Genomic DNA, 14,426 nt, shown 5'->3' with positions numbered 1-14,426 from the left:
AGGAGTAGAGGAGGAGCAGTGGGGGGGGCGCGAAGGAGTAGAGGAGGAGCAGTGGGGGGGGGCGCGAAGGAGTAGGGAGGAGCAGTGGGGGGGGCGCGAAGGAGTAGAGGAGGAGCAGTGGGGGGGGGCGCGAAGGAGTAGAGGAGGAGCAGTGGGGGGGGGGGGGTTGGGAAGGAGTAGAGGAGGAGCAGTGGGGGGGGGCGCGCGAAGGAGTAGAGGGTTAGTATGGTAATGAGTGAAGGAGTACCTGGCAGTAGAGGGTTAGCATGAATGAGTGAAGGAGTACCTGGCAGTAGTAGAGGGTTAGTATGGTGATGAGTGGAGTATCTGACAGTAGAGGGTTAGTATGGTGATGAGTGAAGGAGTACCTGGCAGTAGAGTCGGTAGAGGGGCACAGCAGCGTAGGACATCCCCACCATACCCACAACGGTGGCGGTGACATAGGTGAGGACCGTTTTATTCCTCGTCCTCCATCCCGGCTCCGGCCCCCGTTTGCTGTACCCGCGGGAACTCCAGGACAACCGAAGCAGGCCCAGCCCGGGACTCCTCCTGCACCCCAACCTCCACACTGACAGCATTGTCCCCTGCGAAGTCACATAAGTTCATCAGACTAGGCGGCCTGTCAGAATTTGTAACGGAAGTGACGTTCCGTCGCCGCCATCTTTCTACACCCAGCATATCTCCATAGTAAGCAATCACTGAGAAGGGGAAAGCGGACATCTTGTTACACCCACCGGAGTTTTGCATTCCGTACTTATTTTTAACAGTAAAATGATTTTATATGGTGAAATACACTACCGAGAACGCCGTCTAACTTGTTAGATGTTGAATCTTAAAAGCAGCGAATTTCTGCCAGATTAGCAAACGTATGGGATGAGCAGGCTTGCCGCTGCTTTTAAAATTCAACATATAACCAATTAAACGGAATTCTAAGTACTGTATTTCACTATATAAACTCACATTACTGTTAAAAATAAGTGTAAAATGCAAAACTCCGGTGGGTGTAACAATATGTCCGCTTTCCCCCTCCTCAGTGTATTCTTACTATGGAGGAATGCGGAGTGTAGCAAGATGGCGACTGTATAACGTCACTTCCGTTACAGATTCTGACGGGTCGCCAAAGCTTATGAAACACCGACCACCTCACGTCCCGCGAGATTTCCTGTCTCCTCATATGCGGGTGGGCGGGGTGTGTAAGGGACGTCACAGGTCATCCTCTCCCTGTCTCTCACTACAAGTAGCAGTACAGTGTCCCGTATGTGTCATTCAGTAATCAGTTCTAAGGCTTAATGCTGTCCTCACTTATCATACAATATTCTATCCCGGTGTAGTGTCACATTTTGCTGCCTATCACAGGATGCTGCGGAAGTGACGTTGCCGCCAGAAATTGCGTACTGCGCATGCGCGATGCGTTCCAAATACTCGCGCCGTGCGTTCCAACGTAGTTTCGGCAATACAGTTAAGCGAAACCATCACATAATGTTACGGAAGTGATGTTACACACAACACAAACACTGGGCCGTATGTTACAACACTAATACTTCCCTTGTTACCTAGTAGGTTTTGCATTGCTGGGACTTGTAGTGCCTATCCTGAGCTACATGCTTCAATGTTCAGTGTCATCCTTATCCCCGAGCTTCAATGTTCAGTGTCCTCATCCCTATCCCCGAGCTTCAATGTTCAGTGTCCTCATCCTTATCCCCAAGCTTCAATGTTCAGTGTCCTCATCCTTATCCCCGAGCTTCAATGTTCAGTGTCCTCATCCTTATCCCCGAGCTTCAATGTTCAGTGTCCTCATCCCTATCCCCATGCTTCAATGTTCAGTGTCCTCATCCTTATCCCCGAGCTTCAATGTTCAGTGTCCTCATCCTTATCCCCATGCTTCAATGTTCAGTGTCCTCATCCTTATCCCCGAGCTTCAATGTTCAGTGTCCTCATCCCTATCCCCATGCTTCAATGTTCAGTGTCCTCATCCTTATCCCCGAGCTTCAATGTTCAGTGTCCTCATCCTTATCCCGAGCTTCAATGTTCACTGTCCTCATCCCTATCCCCATGCTTCAATGTTCAGTGTCCTCATCCTTATCCCCGAGCTTCAATGTTCAGTGTCCTCATCCTTACCCCCGAGCTTCAATGTTCAGTGTCCTCATCCCTATCCCCGAGCTTCAATGTTCAGTGTCCTCATCCCTATCCCAGAGCTTCAATGTTCAGTGTCCTCATCCTTATCCCCGAGCTTCAATGTTCACTGTCCTCATCCCTATCCGCGAGCTTCAATGTTCAGTGTCCTCATCCCTATCCCCCTGCTTCAATGTTCAGTGTGCTTCAATGTTCAGTGTCCTCATCCTTATCCCCGTGCTTCAATGTTCAGTGTCCTCATCCTTATCCCCGAGCTTCAATGTTCAGTGTCCTCATCCCTATCCGCAAGCTTCAATGTTCAGTGTCCTCATCCTTATCCCCCTGCTTCGATGAGGACACTGAACATTGAAGCATGGGGATAAGGATGAGGACACTGAACATTGAAGCAGGGGGATAGGGATGAGGACACTGAACATTGAAGCTCGGGGATAAGGATGAGGACACTGAACATTGAAGCCCAGGGATAGGGATGAGGACACTGAACATTGAAGCCCGGGGATAGGGATGAGGACACTGAACATTGAAGCTCGGGGGTAAGGATGAGGACACTGAACATTGAAGCTCGGGGATAAGGATGAGGGCACTGAACATTGAAGCTCGGGGATAAGGATGAGGACACTGAACATTGAAGCTCGGGGATAGGGATGAGGACACTGAAAATTGAAGCTCGGGGATAAGGATGACACTGAACATTGAAGCATGTAGCTCAGGATAGGCACTACAAGTCCCAGCAATGCAAAACCTACTAGGTAACAAGGGAAGTATTAGTGTTGTAACATACGGCCCAGTGTTTGTGTTGTGTGTAACATCACTTCCGTAACATTATGTGATGGTTTCGCTGAACTGTATTGCCGAAACTATGTTGGAACGCACGGCGCAAGTGTTTGGAACGCATCGCGCATGCGCAGTACGCAATTTCTGGCGGCAACGTCACTTCCGCAGCATCCTGTGATAGGCAGCAAAATGTGACACTACACCGGGACACAATGAGGGGGAGGAGCAGTGACTACACCTGAGCCATGATGGTGCTCCCACTCCTAGAGGAGATGAAGGATGGTGTCAGGTTCTTCCCATCCATGTACTGGCAGTATATCATGTCACCAGGAATTATTTCCTGCAAATTTTAAAGCCCCATACACACTATCAGATTTTCTGCGGATTTTTTTCTTCAGATTTATCAAAACCATATAATATGAGGTCAAACCTTAGGAGATTCAATTTGTATGTAATCAGGTAGGCCCTTGCACTACATGGTTTTGGTGAATCTGAAGACAAAAATCAGCAGAAAATCTGATAGTGTGTATGGGGCTTAAAGCGGGAGTCCGCAGTTTGTTTTTTTTTAAAAGCCAGCAGCTACAAATACTGCAGCTGCTGACTTTTAAAATAGTGACACTTGCGCGCCCAGCGCGCCCGCGATGTCGACACCCGAAGCCGATCTCTCGATCGTCTCTCGGGTGCTGCCGCCGCCATCTTGGGTATGGGAATCAGGAAGTGGAGCCTTTCGGCTTCATTTCCTGGTTCCCTACTGCGCATGCGCGAGTCGCGCTGCGCAATAAGGATGGTCCCCGCTGTCTCTGGGATCCGTGTGTTTCCCAGCAGGCAGCGGGGGACTTTCGGAAAGGGGCGTAGATTCTGCGGAAAGGGGCGTACCTTCTGCAGAATCTACAGCGGAAGTGGGTGCAGATACCTGTACTGTACAGGTACCTGCACCCCCCTCCCCCCTGAAAGGTGCCAATTGTGGCGCCGGAGGGGGGGAGGATTCCAATGAGCAGAAGGTCCACTTTAGGGTGGACCTCCGCTTTAAGGCTGTGATGGCGAAAAAGGATGAGCTCAGGCGTATTTGCAAACAGCACGCGCAGAGCCTGCCAGGAAGTCGGCACTGCACAGCGCCAATCACAGGCAGTGAAATATTTCCTGATGCGTGGCTGCAGAGATCGAGAAAATGTCTCACTGCCTGTGATTAGCGCTGTGCAGTGCCGACTTCCTGGCGGGCTATGCACGTGCTATTTGCGAACACGCTGGAGCTCATCCTTAATGGTAAACCTTGGCACCCCAGATGGAACTATATTTCCCATAATTTATTTCAGTTACTTATATAGTGCCATCAATTTATCCAGCGCTTTACATATACATTGTACATTCACATCAGTCCCTACCCTCAAGGAGCTTACAATATAAGGTCCCTAACTTGCATTCATACATACTAGGGACAATTTAGACAGGATCCAATTAACCTACCAGCATGTCTTTGGAGTGTGGGAGGAAACCCACGCAGGCACAGAGAGAACATGCAGGTAGTGTCGTGGTTGGGATTCAAACCAGCGCCCCTTCTTACTGCTAGGCGAAAGTGCTACCCACTACAACACTGTGCGCTCATGCACTCTGCAGTGTAGTGGAGCATCAGGGGGAATGTAGTTCCAAAACATCTGGGGTGCCAAGGTTTGCTATCACTGTTCTAAGGCCTCGGTCACACAGGATGTAGTCACCCACACAGGTGACACATGGGGAGCGGTATCTGCAGCCACTGTGTCCCAATTGGCTACAATGGGACTACCTGCACCGGACACAGATACACCCCATGTGGACAAGGCCTAATCTGCAGAGAATGGCACACAGCTCCTCACATTTCACCCAGAAATCACAGTCTAATGGCTGAGGCACCATTTCATAGTCTAACATTTGGAGTGGTATGTAGTCACATCTCCAAGGTATTCCCCAAGAGCAGTACCCCCACCCCCTTCCCGAGAGAGGACCTTTACCCACCATTATTCTATGTTCCTTCCCATTCTACAAGCCTTTGTCTGAATCCTGTTCATTCTGGACCATTCTTACCCCAACCCATCCCCCATCCATTTTATCGGGGTTGGGGTAAGAGTGGGGGTGACCCTTCATATAATAACATGTATCATATCTTTAATTATTCTTCAACCATGTAGATACTCTGGCTTCCCTGAATATGCAGTATATGACTATGTATACCCCCATACAGGATGGGTCCTGGTCTCAAGATATATTTCCCCACTATTTTGAGTACTCAGGGGTTCTCACCCATGCAGAGTTAGGTATTCCAGGGTAGTCCAGTCAGAGAGCAGAGGGACAATTTACAGTTCTCTTTTAGGATTGGCAAGTCCTCATTTGGGACCTGGAATTCAGAGACTCAGATGGATCGGCCTGTTCCCAGTACCATGTGATCTCTGTGACCAATCGCAGCAGATCACATGACAATTTCAAACAATGGATGCTTTCCTTTCATGCCATGGAATTGTGTTGCTAGCTGTGATTGGTCACAGTGATCTCATGGTACAGACAGGGCCAATCACAGCCCATCCGTACCATGTGATTAGATGTGGGCAATCCCAGGTAATCACAACCATACTTACTGAATGAATCAGTTTCATTTCATAAAAATGCTTGCTTATAACAATGAAATTCACTGGCATAGCAATCCTAATGTGTAGAAAAAAACAAAAACTGATAATTTACTATGGTAACACTGTATTGCTCTGGTCACAGGGGTAAAAAGAAATCATATATATTTTTTTTTAAACAAATGTAATAAAGAAAGAAACTATTCTTTACTAACATACTGTCACCAGTCAGTGTCTCTGATCACTGCCACACCAGTTATATGCTGATGCTGTACTGCATTGGTGACAGTATGTAAAAAAATAAATAGTGAAAAATATTTTTCTACAGGTCTGCATTTTCCAAAAATAAAAAAATATAAAAAATGACAACTTCAAAAAACTTGCCACGCCTCTTAATAAATACATTGGACTGTCTTCTTTCCAAAATTGAGTCACTTGGGGAGTATTTCTACTGTCCTGGCATTTTTGGGCCTCAAGAAATGATATATACCATATAAGAAAATTTGGAAAGCTGCGCCACTGGCCCTATATAGTAATAAAAAATATATCCACAAATGAAATGTCAATAAGGGGTTAATAACATGCATACAAAATAAATGTTTGTTGCCAATAACACTCACATTATACCCATTAAATCATCAAAAAAATATAAGAAATATAAAACTGACATAAAACAAAAAACAGCTTATAGCTGAGACTGGAAGATAAAGTCCAATATATCAGTGATTATCGAGTCACCACGGTGAGTCCAAACAAAGCTGAAAATCAGTGCCCGTCACCAGGTTTTTGATGCGCTTACCAGATGCGGATTAGATAGTAGCCTTAATAATATTTATCCGAAGCAGGTTATGGTTTTAGTAAAAAGACATCCGATCATGATTCTTGCCTCCTGGTTACACTTATCATAGGTATATGGCAGTACCACAGCCTTTAAAACTTCAACAGTCAGCAATCGCGTATGTCACCAGCATCAACCCCAGAAAGAAAAAGATGCCTCCATAGCGTAAAACCATTCAAATATTTATTTAAATAAAAATATCGCACTTACGTAAAGATTTCTTTAAAACAGCAAACAAAGTCATATAAAGCCGGCCGGCATTCAAAAGAGCGTCCCGTCCTCCCCTCGTAGAGGGTGGTGGCGTCACTGCGTACCTTCCCATATATACCATAGTTTGTGGAGTCTAATAACTTTCCTACAGACTAAATAATATACACTGATTTTGATTATTTTCACCAAAGAAATGGAGCAGAATACATGTTGACCTAAATTTATGAAGACAGCTTATTTGCAAAATTTTTAAACAGAAACTAACACATGTGGCTTTCTTTGTCTCCAGCCTCCTCCAATGCAGGCAATAAGGTTGCTTGATTCAAATGTACGCATTTTTCATTGTTAGCATGTACATAAACAAACAGAACAAATTCATATTTTTAATCTTTCATTAGACAAACATTTAGTTAGCGGTATATTCGCTGCACAGAATGTGGGACCATTAACAATGAAATATTTTACCAAAATAATGTCTGTAACTTTGTCCAATAGCACCTTTGCATAAAGCTACAGCTCTGATATATAGGGGTGAACCCTTCATTACTGGGTCCAGCTTGCATAAATATATTACAATGGCTTGTTTTCTATCATGCTGTTTGTGTCAGAACTTCAGTTCACGTTTCAAAAAGACAACTTTTTCCTGGCAATATTAGAGTTTCTCATTGCTTGCTCTGTTGATAGATTTAGCAAGATAACACAAGTCCTTAGTTTCCATCTGCCATTATTTTCCTGATGTCATAAGATAATAAATGATAACAATAACCTGCGGTCATGCAGAGATGTCCAATAAAATCCAAAGTATTCTTCTGCTTATAGGCAGGTAAGCAGGACAAGACTCTGGATAGCCGCACACCGGAAAAATACTTAAAATCCTGTATTTTATTGAAAATTGTAGATCACATCACATCAAATGGTCCACAGCAAAGGAAAAGGGTGCAAACTGACGTGTTTCGCACTGGAATCAATGCTTACTCATAGCTGGCTATCTCTTAACTAGATGCCGACCGCCGGCCGTCAAATGACGGCCAGGCGGCGCACCTATTGTGGCGGGAGGCCGTCATATGACGGCCTCCCGTTTAAACAGGGAATGCGCACGCGCATTCCTGTTTCTTCGGTGGCGGCGTGTCACGGAGACACCGCTCGCCACCGAAGGGGGTGAACAGCCATTGGTTATGGCTGTTTACCACGTGATCGGCCGTGATGAAGTCACGGCCGATCACAGATGGTCACACCCCGACTGTGCACGGCGCATGCCCGCGATCGTGAGCGCGCTGCGCGTGCACGTCGGTGGCGGCGTGTTCCCCGGGAACACTGCTCGTCACTGACGCTGGTAAACAGCCATTGGCCGGCTGTTTACCCACGTGATCGGCTGTGATCCTTTCACAGCCGATCACTAAAATGTAAACAAACCGCGGTAACGAGATGTTACCGGGTTGTTCTCCTCCTCACACACCGATCGTGTGTGAGGAGGAGATTGCGGTAACATCTCGTTACCGCCTAGTGTACACCAATCACACTGATTGCCTGCCTGCCCCCCTCCCCCCAATAAATAGGACCTGTCACCACCCCTCATAGTACCTGTCAATCACAGTCCATCAGAGTACCTGTCACAGTCCATCAGAGTATTTGAGTACCTGTCACAGTCCATCAGAGTATTTGAGTACCTGTCACAGCCCATCAGAGTACCCGAGTACCTGTCCCAGCCCATCAGAGTACCCGAGTACCTGTCCCAGCCCATCTGAGTACCCGAGTACCTGTTACAGTTCATCTGAGTACCCGAGTACCTGTCACGGTCCATCAGGGTACCCGAGTACCTGTCACGGTCCATCAGGGTACCCGAGTACCTGTCACAGTCCATCAGGGTACCCAAGTACCTGTCACAGTCCATTAGAGTACCGAGTACCTGTCACAGTCCATCAGGGTACCCGAATATCTGTCACGGCACATCAGGGTACTCGAGTACCTGTCACGGCACATCAGAGTACCCGAGTACCTGTCACGGCACACCCGAGTACCTGTCACGGCCCATCAGGGTACCCGAGTACCTGTCACGGTCCATCAGGGTACCCGAGTACCTGTCACGGTCCATCAGGGTACCCGAGTACCTGTCACAGTCCATTAGAGTACCAAGTACCTGTCACAGTCCATCAGGGTACCCGAATATCTGTCACAGCCCATCTGAGTACCCGAGTACCTGTCACAGTCCATCAGGGTACCCGAGTACCTGTCACAGTCCATTAGAGTACCGAGTACCTGTCACAGTCCATTAGAGTACCGAGTACCTGTCACAGTCCATCAGGGTACCCGAGTACCTGTCACAGCCCATCTGAGTACCCGAGTACCTGTCACAGTCCATCAGGGTACCCGAGTACCTGTCACAGTCCATTAGAGTACCGAGTACCTGTCACAGTCCATCAGGGTACCCGAGTACCTGTCACAGTCCATTAGAGTACCGAGTACCTGTCACAGTCCATTAGAGTACCGAGTACCTGTCACAGTCCATTGGAGTACCGAGTACCTGTCACAGTCCATTAGAGTACCGAGTACCTGTCACAGTCCATCAGGGTACCCGAGTACCTGTCACAGCCCATCTGAGTACCCGAGTACCTGTCACAGTCCATCAGGGTACCCGAGTACCTGTCACAGTCCATTAGAGTACCGAGTACCTGTCACAGTCCATCAGGGTACCCGAGTACCTGTCACAGTCCATTAGAGTACCGAGTACCTGTCACAGTCCATTAGAGTACCGAGTACCTGTCACAGTCCATTGGAGTACCGAGTACCTGTCACCAGGCCATCAGAGTTCCTGAGTACTTGTCACCAGGCCATCAGAGTACCCGAGTAATTGTCACCAGGCCATCAGAGTACCCGAAAACCTGTCACCAGGCCATCAGAGTACCCGAGTACCTGTCACCAGGCCATCAGAGTACCCGAGTACCTGTCATCAGGCCATCAGAGTACCCGAGTACCTATCTCCAGCCCATCAGAGCACCCGAGTACCTATTTGCAGCCCATGTCTCATAGAATATACGTTGGGGTGTTTGCTTTCCAAAATGGGGTCATTTTGTGGGTAATTTCACTGTGCTGGTGGTCCAGGACCTTCAAAAGTGTGATGGGTAGGAATGAAATGAGATGTGTCATTTATGCTCCTAGAACGCCTGAACGTACTACTTCAATGTTCGGCCTCTCTATGTGGTCAGGCTGTGTAAGAGTCCTACACATGTAGTATCGCCATACTCGGGAAGAGTAGCAGAATGTATTTTTGGGGTGTAATTTTTGCTATATACATGCTATGTGTTAGAAATATCTTATAAATTTACAATTTTGTGTAAAAAAAAATGCGTTTTAATTTTTTTCCACATATTCCAAAAACTTCTGGAAAAAAATTAACCATTCAAAAGACTCATTATGCCTCACAGATTATACGTTGGGGTGTTTGCTTTCCAAAATGGGGTCATTTTATGGGAAATTCCATTGTCCTGGTACTCCAGGGCCTTCAAAAGTGTAATATGTGGTTGAGAAATGAGATGCGTCATTTTTGCTCGTAGAACGTCTGAAGGTACTACATCAATGTTGGTGCTCTGTATGTGGCCAGGCTGTGTAAAAGTCTCACACATGTGGTATCGCCATACTCAGGAAGAGTAGCAGAATGTATTTTGGGGTGTAATTTGTTGTATGCATATGTTGTGTGTGAGAAATAACCTGATAATATGACAATTTAGTAAAAAATAAAATAAAAAAAATCTTCATTTTGCAAAGAATTGTGGAAAAAAATGACAACTTAAAAAAACTCACCATGCTACTTACTTAATACCTTGGGATGTCTACTTTGTAAAAAGGGGTCATTTGGGGGGTATTTGTACTTTCCTGACTTGTTAGTGTCTCAAGAAATGAGGTACACCTGATGTACTGAAGACCTGATCAGAAGTGATCAATTTTCAGTGATTGGCACCATAGTTTGTAGACTCTATAACTTTCACAAAGACCAAATAATATATAATAATGTGGGTTATTTTTACCAAAGATATGTAGCAGTATAAATTTTGGCCAACATTTATGAAGAAAAATTACTAATTAACAAAAATTTATGACAGAAACAAAGAAAAAGGCATTTTTTTCACAAAATTTACGTTTTATTTTATTTATAGCACAAAAAATAAAAAACCCACTAGTGATTAAATACCACTAAAAGAAAGCTCTATTTGTGTGGAAAAAAGGACGCAAATTTCATATGGATACAGTGTTGGATGACTGAGTAATTGTCATTCAAACTGTGAGAGCGCTGAAAGCTGAAAATTGGTCTGGTCAGGAAGGGGGTGTAACTGCACTGTATTGAGGTGGTTAAACAAACATCAAATATATAGCTCTATTTTTTGCATTTTTGCACACTTTTCTTTAGCTGTGACCATTTGATGTGATCTACGATTTTCAATAAAATACAGGATTTTAAGTCTTTTTCCGGTGTGCGGCTATCCAGAGTCTTGTCCTGCTTACCTGCCTATTGTGTATGTATCAGCCAGCACCTCGGGCTCCCTGATAGGAGGAAGAGCCTTTTCATTGGAGGATTATCTTGGAGCGGTGGTTCCCTTCTTTCTATTCTTCTGCTTATACAACTGTACTTACAAGGAAAAGGGGCATATCATTTCACAATCCACACATTCTGCTTTGGATTTAAAAAATAAAAATAAATAAAAACAAAAGGACTAACATCTGTATATGGCAGAACAGAAAACTCTCAGCCAGATCAAAAACTATAAAACAACTAGCTGCAGGGGGGATCTATCCTAACAGGGTTTGTGGATTTGATGTGATGGGTCTGTTATATTTACATTTTATTTATTATTACTCTCACATCAAGTTATTATCAGAATTTAAGATTTCATCTTTGTAGAAAAACGTCTTATGTATCCCATCCATCTTGGCTTTGTTAAATATTATGGCAGCTGTATTCCAATTAACAACCCCACCTTAATCTTTTTTTCTCTCAATAAGGGTTTATTTTATAAATGTAAAATTACAAAATTGTTATCTTAATCTAAACAAATCCCATTTTACAAATTTCCCCAATAACCTGTATTTCATTTCTAAACAAAGGTTGTCTAAACCAGTTACAATATATCTAGATTTATTAATAATTGCTAAACTCATATCAGAAATTAATACTCAAGTGATAATCTCAATATCACATCCTAATTCTAATATATATCCAAAGATATATTTGCTTTAATGAGGACAATTTACTTAATTAGCATTTTTTAAATGCACTATTTCCACTATCATAGGATATTCAATTTGTGTAAGACATGGTTAAATGTAACCTTCATTTTAATGTGTTTGACGAACAGATTAAAAAATAATCGTTATCATATTGTTTATCATTAAATGAATTAACTCGGAACATTTTGTTATAAATGTTTTGTCTTAAAAACAGAAATTGGCATGTGTCCTTCCAGCTTATCACTGATCTCTCATCCCAGCTACATTCAGCTTGCCATCTGACATGGAATTTTATAGATAGGCAATTCCTCATATTGATTAGTGGTTTCAAATTAATAATAACTACTGCAGTAGGGAACAGACACAAAACATACGCTCAGCATCTTTCCAAATAACTGTTCTGCTTTATTATGACGCAATTAAAGGTTTTTATACACATGATTATGTAGGTATCACATTAATATTACAATTGTACGTTTATGGTAACAAGGGGCGTAACATAGGCAGACTAATTCTAATCAGGACTCAAAAGAATGCAAATATGTAATGAAAACATTATTAGTGCCGTGTGCACAGTGAGGGCAGTGTGCAATACATACAAAATAGAATACAAATGTATACAGAACTTACACATTTCCTATACAGGCGTCTAACTGCAAAACACAGGAACCTATCTACCTGGTCTGGAACAGCCTACCGCTGCCCAAAAACTTGTCTGACACACAAAAAACAGAGTATTTTAGTCATACAGATGTAAAGTGGCTTACCTGTCGGTCCAAGAAATATCTACAAAACCTACACGGTTTAGGAGATATTTGCAAAAAGACAGGCACCAGTGTCTACGGCGCATGACAGCGGCGTGCAGGTGCACTGAACATGCCGCTGCTAACGGCAATATGCCGTTAGTGGCGGCTCCCGTGCGCATGCGCAGGAGTGACATCATCGCAGCTCCGGCCAATCACACCGCCAGAGCCATGATACCTGGAAAGAAGAGGGACACTTTGTGGAAGAGGGGACAACAGTGATGCATAGTAGCCCATTATGCTTTACCTTTGCAGGCAAACAAAGATAAGTAAATCCATCAGGGTTTACTTCCTCTTTAATCTCACCGCTCAGAAGATGCAGGAATCTGGTTCCAGGATGGAGTCCCTTCCACAAGCATCCTGGGAGTTCTTTTAGAGCCCCGAGTGCTTCATCTATTAAACCTGAATAGTGATGGATGAACTTCCGACGGGACGTTTCGCGAACCGCGAACGCGCCCAAAGGTTTGCAAACCGAAAGGTTAGCGGCGGACCCCATTGACTTTAATGGCAGACAAACCTTAAAAACCTCCAGGTCATATTTTCAGCCACAAAATACTAGTACTAGCTGTTCACACATAGTCCCACAACATGGACACTGACATAACAAAAGTATTAAGTGAATCTGGGATCAACAACGACAAGCATTCTTTTTATATCTGTGAAATTTTGACAATTCAGGAGCGCATAAAGGCCATGGAGGAGAGGCAAGGTCAGGCCAGGCTATGAAGGGGGTGCAAGAAATGATCAGTGTCACAGTCAGGGCAGCGCAGTACTGTGCCAGTGTCCCAGTGTGCCAACCTGTGCTTGAGCCCCTTCCTCTGCCCTCCCCCTTACCCCCGCCTATGCAGGGCTCCACTGTGGTGGTCCGGAGGTGCCAGTCCAGTGCTGATCCTCAGCCATAGTGCTGGCACTGCCTGCTGATTGGCTTCTCCGCTACTATCTCCCTCACTGTCTGAAACCAGCACCATGATAGAGACTGAGCACTGATACTAGCACCGTGATAGAGAGCGCTGACACCAGCACCGATATAGAGAGCACTGACACCAGCACCGATATAGAGAGCACTGACACCAGCACCGTGATAGAGAGCACTGACAACAGCACCGAGATAGAGAGCACTGACACCAGCACAGAGATAGAGAGCACTGACACCAGCACTGATACCAGCAACTCGCTGCGGGACCCAAAAATATGACACCGTTCAACCTCTTCAAACAGGAGGGTATGGGCATATAGTATGTTGTGCTTTTTTTGTACAAGGAAGTGAGCCAAAGGTAGAAAAAAGGTCCATGTGCTAGATTAAATAAATAGTTTATAGAGGTATGCTTGTACATGGTCTACTGGTCACATGTGTTGAATTCCTCCGAGATCCACGCCTCATTCATTTTTATAAATGTGAGGTAGTCAACACTGTCGTGAGCTAGGCAAGTGCGCTTATCGGTCATGATCCCCCCTGCTGCGCTGAACATCCTTTCGGACAGGACACTGGACGAGGAGCAAGCCAACAGTCCCATTGCAAATTGTGCAAGCTCTGGCCAGAGGTCAAGCCTGCCCACCCAGTAGTCCAGGGGTTCATCACTTCTCAGAGCGTCCACATCGGCCGTTAACCTGATGTAGTCGGACACCTGTCGGTCTAGGCGTTCCTTGATGCTGGATCCGGATGAGACCTGTCGATGGGTCGGCTGAAAGAATGATTTCATATCAGAAGTCACCAGCACATCTTCAAACCGCCCTCTTCTTGCAGACACTGTTGGATTGGTACCCGCAACTCTTTCTCTGGGAGTGGGAATTCCTCCTCTGCCACAGTGTGCTTTTTTTGTACAAGGAAGTGAGCCAAAGGTAGAAAAAAGGTCC

At 45.1% G+C, this 14,426-nt stretch overlaps 1 protein-coding gene across 1 annotated transcript in view; it reads right to left on the bottom strand.

Annotated features, from left to right (window-relative positions):
• COX11 (cytochrome c oxidase copper chaperone COX11) overlaps nucleotides 1-637 on the bottom strand; it is a 28,621-nt gene extending 27,984 nt beyond the window's left edge. Inside the window, exon 1 of the mRNA XM_077459613.1 lies at nucleotides 369-637. Within this exon, the coding sequence (XP_077315739.1) occupies nucleotides 369-578 (210 nt within the window). The 5' untranslated portion in view covers nucleotides 579-637. The remainder of the gene's footprint in view (nucleotides 1-368) is intronic.
• Between the last annotated feature and the right edge of the window lie 13,789 nt (nucleotides 638-14,426).

Source organism: Lithobates pipiens, unplaced genomic scaffold, assembly GCF_037356315.1.
Source record: "Lithobates pipiens isolate NorthernLeopardFrog02 unplaced genomic scaffold, aLitPip1_a1.2 Scaffold_28, whole genome shotgun sequence".
NCBI lineage: Eukaryota > Metazoa > Chordata > Amphibia > Anura > Ranidae > Lithobates > Lithobates pipiens.
Note: the sequence above shows the minus strand (reverse complement) of the source record. Positions and strands in the feature narration are given on the sequence as shown.